Genomic DNA, 8698 nt, shown 5'->3' on the forward strand with positions numbered 1-8698 from the left:
AAGAATGAATATGGCTATCATCTATAGAGAGGGAAAGAGCATCTGTGTGATGCAAGGACATCACAAATTCTCAATAGCCAAGAGGGAAGAGACTAAGAGGCTAAAGAAAGAAGCTAAAAAGCTGAAGGCTGACAAAAGAGCACAAGCAAAGCTTGAAAAATAGCTAAAGTCGAATCAAATTGAAGAAAAAAAGAAGATTGAAGACAAGAGTGAAGGAGACAATACTGAAAGCATAGATGTGGATATGAGGAATATGGTTGGTGAGAGTGTGGAGGAAAGAAGTGAGGAAAAAAAAGAATTGCAGAAAGGGAACAGAAAGAAGGCCAAGGCAAAAAGGAAGAGTGAAGATGACACTGAGGAAACTCAATCAAAATCTAAACCACTACCTTCTATTCCTGAACCTGTTGTGGCTGATCCCAGTATAAATATTCATGGTGAAACAATCATCCCTAAAGAGGAACCTATTGATTGGGACACCATCAAATTGCCTACCTTCCTAACTACTTCTCCACCACCAAAGAAACTGAAAAGAAAATCCAAATCAACACTTCCTCTAACCTCAAGCAAATTCACTCAGAAACATAAACCTAAGCCTAAGCCACAAGCCTCAAAGGATGATTATGTTCACATTTGTGACATAAAAGAACATACATATATTGAACTCTTCCTGGATGAGGTCGAGGAAGTAAGGGGAATAAATGCCTATAGACAACTACCAGAAAGGCTAGTGTTCAAATATAAAGGAAATGTGGAAAGGACTTGGCCTCTTCAAAAATTCTAAGTGAGGGCTATTCTACCTTGGTTAGAGTCTACTCAGCTATCAAAAGGGATACTGGCTTTACCAGGACTGCCAAAACTGAGATTCTCAACAAGATTGCCAGCATAAGGAAGAATTGGTGGGAGTCAAATTCCTTGCCTAGAACATTACTCATCCCTGAGAATGGAATTACAATTCATAAATCACCTCATTGGTTGATGGAGTTCAGAGACAATAAAGGAGTCAAAAGATTTTTCAGACTTGAAGACCAGCTTAAAATTGCCAGTAATGAAACTTTCAAGGACATGCAATCTAAGTTGGATATCAGTGAAGAAGATGAAGCTGAATACTACAGACAACTCCAACTCCAAGTAGAGGAAAATGACAGGAGGCTAGGGAAGAAAACAAGGGAACAAAGGAAAAGAAAATGATTTGCTCAGACTGAAGGAGCACCCTTGGAAACACTGTAAATCTTCAATTCTATCTCAGTACATACACTTTTGCAGCACTTTTGAATTCCTACTTAGTTTCAACTCATATATTTGTTAAGTGTTTTGTTATCATCAAGCTAACCCTGAATTTATGCCTACAATTCTAGTAGACATAAATAGGGGGAAATTGTTAGGAATATATGTATTAGTTTGATGATAAGTTAAACAAAACACTTAAGTAGAAATCTAGTGTTTGTAGCCTCAACTGATAAGACCACTTTGGCTATCCGTTGATGGAGTAGCTTTACTTAGAAATAAGTTTAGTATTGTAGCACATTTCAGTCTCTGCATCTTAGAAGTTGTGGGAAATTATATGTCATGTTGACTACTAGTGGATATGCAAATAGGAGGGCTAATTGTAAATATTTCATGCCTTGTAATTTTGTATAAATGAAGTAGTATCAACTGATAGATTAAAGGCCTTCAACGGATGAGAAACAAAGCTTCAACAGATGTCTCTAAAAGCTTCAACGGATAACATCCATCAACGGATGAGTGCATCAACGGATAAAGCTTCAACTGTTAAAGCATCAACGGATGTCACTAAAGCATCAACGGATAAAGCCATCAACGGATGCTCAGTTCCATAGCAGTTGATAGTGACAATTCATAAGCTGACAGAGGCACATGGGTTGACAAAGACAATTGGAATGTGGTAGCCTCTTGGAGGAATCAAGAAAAAGCAGAATTTCCATTCTGGTGCAAACAAGGAAGTATTCAAAGATTCACAGATTATCTTAGATTGAATTGGATAGAGAAATGAAGAAGAAACATCTGAAGAACTATTTTATAATTGTATTTTATTTTTGTCTTCACTTGTAAACTTGGTGATATATAAACCAAGTTGCAGCTAGTAATTAGATGTGAATTTTCCAGAGCTGTTTAGAAAAACATAGAGAGAAAATCATCTAGTTTGTACTAGGAAGCAGCTGTGATCAATTATTTGTATCACAAATTTTCTGAAATACACATATCTGGTGGAACAACAAATCCACCAGAAAAGTTTTTAAATTCTTTGTGTTCTTTACATTTGTGTCTTGAATATACATCTATTTGCACCTGCTTAAAGCAATTCACACACATCTGTTCATTATACAATTAGCTTTTGAAACTGCTCAAAACTTGAAAAAGTTTTGAGATTTACATTCAACCCCCCTTCTGTAAATCTCATTGTTAGTTCCTTGGGAATAACAATGCTTTATTTTCGTAATGGAACAGAAAGTTTTAAGTTACGTATCCCCGTAGTTACAAATCACTATTTTCAAATTGTTTTAGGGGAAAAGTAACTTCAAAAGGTACCTATCTCGAATGAAATGATTTGCGAACTGAATTTTATATGTGTGCTGGTTAAATAAATGATTTTGAAAGGAGATAGGTACAAGAGTTTTGAAAACTGAATAAATTGGTCAGATATGGGATACATTGGGGCCAGAGTAGGCATATTGAGGTGGCGTAAGAGGCTAATTCGGTTGCGCGTACCATAAAACTGATTAGTCTAGCAGGTCAGAGACCTAGCTAGTCTCTGAGTTCCGGAACAGGTTTATGGGATGACAGAGGGAGCCGTCTGGTGTTGATAGCCTGATCAACTATCTTCACATATCCACTACATATCTGATTTGGGTTTTGTGGTCTCCATAATGGAGCAAGTAGTTTATCTAGTGGATTTGGAAATGAAGATAGCATGCTAAAATTTGACTCTGGTATTTATATACAGCACACTACTGATGTTATTGTTTTATAGAGCATACTAGTTTTGATATCCAGTTTATACCTGTTTTACATGTTTCTAACGAATTATGAATTCTGATCCTATAACTGCTTTACTTTAAACTGTTTTACTTGTTATTCATATAGTGGTGCTGCTAAGCAAGCAATTGCTCACCCTTGCAGAATATATCATATGTATTGCAGATGCCTAGGAAATTCTTTTATGATCGTCACGCAGAGTTCTGGTTCCCTTCATGTCGGACTCCTCTAAGATGTTTGTGTTGGACCAAGGGTGGTCTGTTGAGTTGCTGTGTTGAGTTAGCTGCGTCAGGACGAATGTCGTAAGTTGGTTTGTGTTAGTTGTAACCTAAATCATACTTAAACCTAGAAAAGGTCTTGGTAAAGGGGTCGTAGTTATGTTTTATTAATGATTTAGATTGAATTATGATTGTTATTATTATTGTTGATGACGTCAACTCCTGACCCCGGGGTTGAGGCCATCACAGTAGTCTAGTAACTACTCATTCTTCACACACCATACCTAACTTCTTTTTTAATTTTTTCCATCATTAATTCTGAAATACCAACACCCAAAAATCACAAAATAATTCATGTACCAATATTCTAATATCAAGCCTTCAACATACTCATGTCAATCCAAATATAAAAAAAAATTCAAATTATCATCTTTCCCACATCAGACTTGTGGCTCCAATGAAATTTTCAAACTACACCTACATATATTTGGCATACTCTATCTCCACACCAACAAAACAAAACTTCACCTACATCCCTCAATAAAGAAGAATTAGCTAAAATTTTTGAATTAAAATGGAACATAGAAGTGACCCTACTCTTGATTAGTGCATGGCTTAAGACTTCCAAGGACTCAATAGTGGGTAACGATCAAACATCTTATCATTCTTGGGATCGTATAATGAATGTTTCAATTACAATTACAAGGACTGACAAGCAATAAACAGAAGAAAGTGTAAACGTCATTTAAACATGATCAACTAAAAAGTCTATCATTTTAATGTACAAGAAGCACATAATATTTTTTAAATCATGAAAAATAAATTATTTTAAGAACTACCCCTACCTAGAAAAATATCACACACTAAGTGATTCGTCGCATATACATCGTTTCTTTCTTAGAAAGTTATGTATAACATGCTCTATAACATCGTGTATTATCCTATAACTGATATCTGTTTATAACTTAGACATCAGTACTCCTAAAAATAAAGTGATGTCTTTGTATATCTTAGACATCATCCCTTATCCATGTGTAATGTACTTTTTAATATCAGTTTGTTATGAAAAAACTGATTTCTATTGTTCTCCTTGACATCATCCCTGACTGATGTGTAATGTACTTATTACCATCAGTTTTCTATGAAAAACTAATTTCTATTTATTTCTTAGACATCACTTTTCCCCAACAAAAAGGATGTATATCTAAAATAAAAGTGATGAATAATTACTTGTTACGCTACTTATACAATACAATAACCAAATTACTTTGGGCCGGAAAAATAACCAAAACTGAATTCGATATTAACAACAAAAATTCAATATTTTCATTCTCTCGTTAGTAATTAAAACAACATGACTTCCGTAAGCCTATTATATCAAAACCAAATTTTCAATACATTATTCTGTAAAAATAAAGACTAATATTAGGATTTACAAAATTAGCATAGAATTGGATTCAATAGTCTACATTATCTAATAACCATCTTCGGCTCATCGCACAAGGGTTGATATATATTGGATGATATATAGTATTGTTATGCAAATCCACAAGTTGAAATTGTCTCAAACTCTTACACCTGCATTCCCAATAGTCTTGCTGAGTTCATTGCCACATATTTCAAAATTCATTCATAGTTAAAATTTAACAAGTAACTGTTATTATAACACATATCTAACAAATGTTACAAGTAACTACGTAAAGTTTAAAGAGGCCTTGGAAAGCATAAGAGAAGTATCTATCACTAAACTTGTAAATAATATCCCAGTGATCAAGTATCATCATCATACATTTTAAATAACATGCAAATATGACATGCTTTATAATCTAAAACTTAAAAAATTTAATAACACTATTTTTATATTTCTTTAACTTAAAAAAACCTAAAACTCCCAGAGAATGCATCGTCTAAAACAAAGCCTAAATGTAGAACATTAGACTATGATGGCCCACGTTTCAATATAAAGATCTAAAATTCTCTGTTGTGTAAATTCAGAAAACAAGAAAGAGGATAAATAAATTACAAGTATAAATTTCTAGGAAATGCAGGTAGAGGATCTACTTGAGATTTCTTATTTAATTGGTTTGATTTTGTTTAGCCAACTGACTTGTTGTTGACTTCATGAGAGTTGAGATTCTCGAAAGAGTCTTTTTGACTTGTCACTACTAGAAAAACGTCAATAGACATCGGCTAAAACCAGATGTCTATGAATGCAAAAATCCGATGTCTTCGTGGGTGATGTTAAAGACCCCCCATTTAACATCAGTTTTAAACTGATGTTAAATAGAGCATATAACATCAGTTCCTTGTTTAAAACCGATTTCTGTATCTTGATATTAAATTTCTCATGCATATCTAATCTTTATATATCATCATAATATGATATATTTATCAATTTAAATATATGTGAGCTAAGCAAAATCTTTCAATTTAACCAATAAACTGATGTTACTAGAACCTGTAACAACAGTTTTCATCAAAATTGATGTTAACAATACCTTTGACATCGGTTCTTGGTGGTTAACCGATGTCTATCTGTAGCAAACTGATGTCTTTAATTCTAATAACATCAGTTTTTTGTTTTAAGTTTTTTTACTGTAGTATTAACTTTGGTTTTTACTAATGTCAATGGTCAACTAGAACTGATGTATTAAGGTTTAATAGACATCATTTTTTTATTTTGTAGCAGATGTTTATAGTATTACATTAACATCAGTTTTATGTAAAAAAATGATGATAAATGGCTTTGTTTTAAAATCAGTTGCTTTTTATAAAATGATGTCTGATCACCTGTTTTATCCATGCAAAATATAGAAACACAGATGCCAAAAAATTGCCAGAAAATCAAGCAATTGCCATTTAACAACCAAATTCAGCTCCAATATTTACCAAACTATCATATCCTTCCAAACATCTAAATTAACATTCCAACCTCCAACCATTCAAATTAACATCCCAATCTCCAAAACATCAAAATTATCATCCCAACATACTAGCTACATAGTTTCAAATCTGAACCACCAAACATGAACTACTAGACATTCATCCATAATCTTTTCTAATTACTAGTTACAATTCGAACACATGCAACAAAAATAAAGGTGTTTTTCAGATTGTAATATAGGTACCAGTCGCCAAGCTAGAGTCGCCAACAGCTACATGATGGATTGGATATAATCAAGCGTCTCATAGCGAACGACGTCAAGGTCCTCCTCTGTATAAGACTTGCGACTCTTGGAGGCCCACTAGAATACAAATAAACCTATGTCATTCCTCAACCAACTGAAAAGTAATATTCATAGAATTGAGAAAGGTAAAAAATGTACCTTGTCTAGAAGCTTCATCTCCTGGTCCTCAATTAAATATTTCATATATCGTATGACCAAATATCCAAATTCTGTGCCACCTGGTTGTTTAGGGCATCCCTATACATTCCAAAAAATTGTTGACAATTAATGACATCGAAGATTAATCATAATTCCATATTTTACAAAAATGAAAAATTAAAAAACCGACTAAATACTCACAACAAGGTTTTTAACTTTGGGATTCTTGTTTACCCGTCCTTCCGGAGCATTATAAGATCTCACTGCCCTGTAAATATTATAATTATAAAATACAGTGTCAAATTCATCAATTACCGATTACATTCTATATATAATTGTAAATTGAAGTAAAAAATTACCGCATTAAAGCCTTTTCAAGGTCCTGGGGATGAGGATGATGAGGCAATGGATTAAGGATGAAGATTTCTGATTCCCAAAACAAGATCAAAATCCAATGTAAACTATTTTCATTATAAACAAATTAAAGTGAGCAAAATGCAATTTAAAAAAAATACATATCCGACAATTTAAAAAATTACATATCCGACAATTTTCCATATATTATAATTAATTTACCAACAACTATATGACTAATCAAGGCCATACAATATTTTAAAATAGGACGCGTAAAAAGAGACGTACTTATAGTTATAAGACATGAATTTCATCCGAAGAACTCCATCTTTCAGCCTTTGCACAACATATTCATTAAATTCATCATTCAGCTTGTATGTGGACGGATGAAGAAAAGCAAACATCGCTGACAAATCTCTACTCGACGTATCCCGAAATACTGAATACAAATACCTAAAAAATAAAAAGAAATTACATTTTCTGTAAATAGATCATTACTATATGAAATGAGACCAGATTCTAAACAAGTATAAAAAGAAGCTTACACCATGTATGTTGATATAGCAGACTGTCCAATCATTTTAAACTCTAGCAATTCAATTATGTTCTCATGAAGTAAATATATAGTTCTTTCAATTCCAAAGATTTGAAAATTATATGAAACCGGTATCGAGTTTCCACTTTCCTTCATCACTGTCGATGCAAATTTGTACAACAGCCTAAAGTGAGGAGGCACATTGTCCTTTGGCTTCACAGAATTAAATGCATTATGCATTCACTGCACCTCACTCACATTCCGTGCATTTTTTTTATGTAAATAAATATTTAAGCATATAACCGGTATTATTCACTTTAGTGCAAATTTGTACAACCTCCTAAAAATAATGACACTTGGTTTGTAACTAAATTATATACCTCGGAACCAGTACTAGAGGTGTATATGATCATGTCTTTGGGCCATGCCAAATGAGAACCGATGGCTTGCTGGACGATTTCTATCTCACCAACCACAGGAACAGGAACCAAAGCATCATCCTGGATGCTTCCGTCCACCCCAACACGAACAAATCCTGGTTCTAGAGGCACTCCATGAACCGATCTACTCACTCCGTCTCCATCATAAAAAACAACACCAAAAGCTACCTTGTTATCAATGCTCTCCACTGCCATTTCACATTTGCGAGGACCCTGTAATTTATAATTATAAATCAAAATAGACATTACCGGCTCAAACAATTTAATAACATGTAACATTATCATATAAATGAATCAAGTATACACTATAATTATATACCTTTTATCCCGGTAGACCAGGAGGAGGAATAATAACAACAAAATCTGCACCCTCTTTATCCTCATCGGTCATCAATTCATCTTCCATCAAATCTTTTGCAACTTTTCTTCTGTTCTTTTGTTCTTGCTCTTGTTGTTTCACCCCAGGACAACTTGCTTTTTCAGACATTGGTGAATGTAGATTGCCCCCAGCAACCAAAGCTTTCAACTCAGCAATTTGCAACTCAAGATTATGAAACTGCTCTTTGGTAATGTGATTTCTTGTCTGTTTCGGTAAATCGAAGTACACTGTTGGAGATATGAAGTTTCCAACCCCACGAACCCTTTCCGCATGCTCGGGAGTTTCCAATATAGTGGTGAGTACATCATTAGTTCCATTCGGCTTGAATTCACCATTTTTTTGCTTTTCGAGTAAGGAATCCTGTTAAAACTATGAGAGTAATTAGATATGATTTGGAAAATTAAAGAAGTAAAAAATTATAACAAATCTTACAATTTGTTGAATTTGTTCTG

General features: G+C 33.7%; 1 protein-coding gene across 1 annotated transcript; it reads right to left on the reverse strand.

The window, feature by feature from the left end:
- Positions 1-6479: 6479 nt before the first annotated feature.
- LOC141718639 (uncharacterized) lies at positions 6480-8062 on the reverse strand. The gene is made up of 7 exons (XM_074521016.1): positions 7808-8062; positions 7438-7640; positions 7181-7345; positions 6898-6999; positions 6740-6806; positions 6539-6637; positions 6480-6494 (listed from the first exon to the last, which is right to left on the reverse strand). The coding sequence occupies exons 1-7, from the start codon at positions 8060-8062 to the stop codon at positions 6480-6482; spliced, it is 906 nt and encodes a 301-aa protein (XP_074377117.1).
- Positions 8063-8698: the final 636 nt, after the last annotated feature.

The sequence above is a fragment of the Apium graveolens genome, chromosome 4 (assembly GCF_009905375.1).
Source record: "Apium graveolens cultivar Ventura chromosome 4, ASM990537v1, whole genome shotgun sequence".
Taxonomy (NCBI): domain Eukaryota; kingdom Viridiplantae; phylum Streptophyta; class Magnoliopsida; order Apiales; family Apiaceae; genus Apium; species Apium graveolens.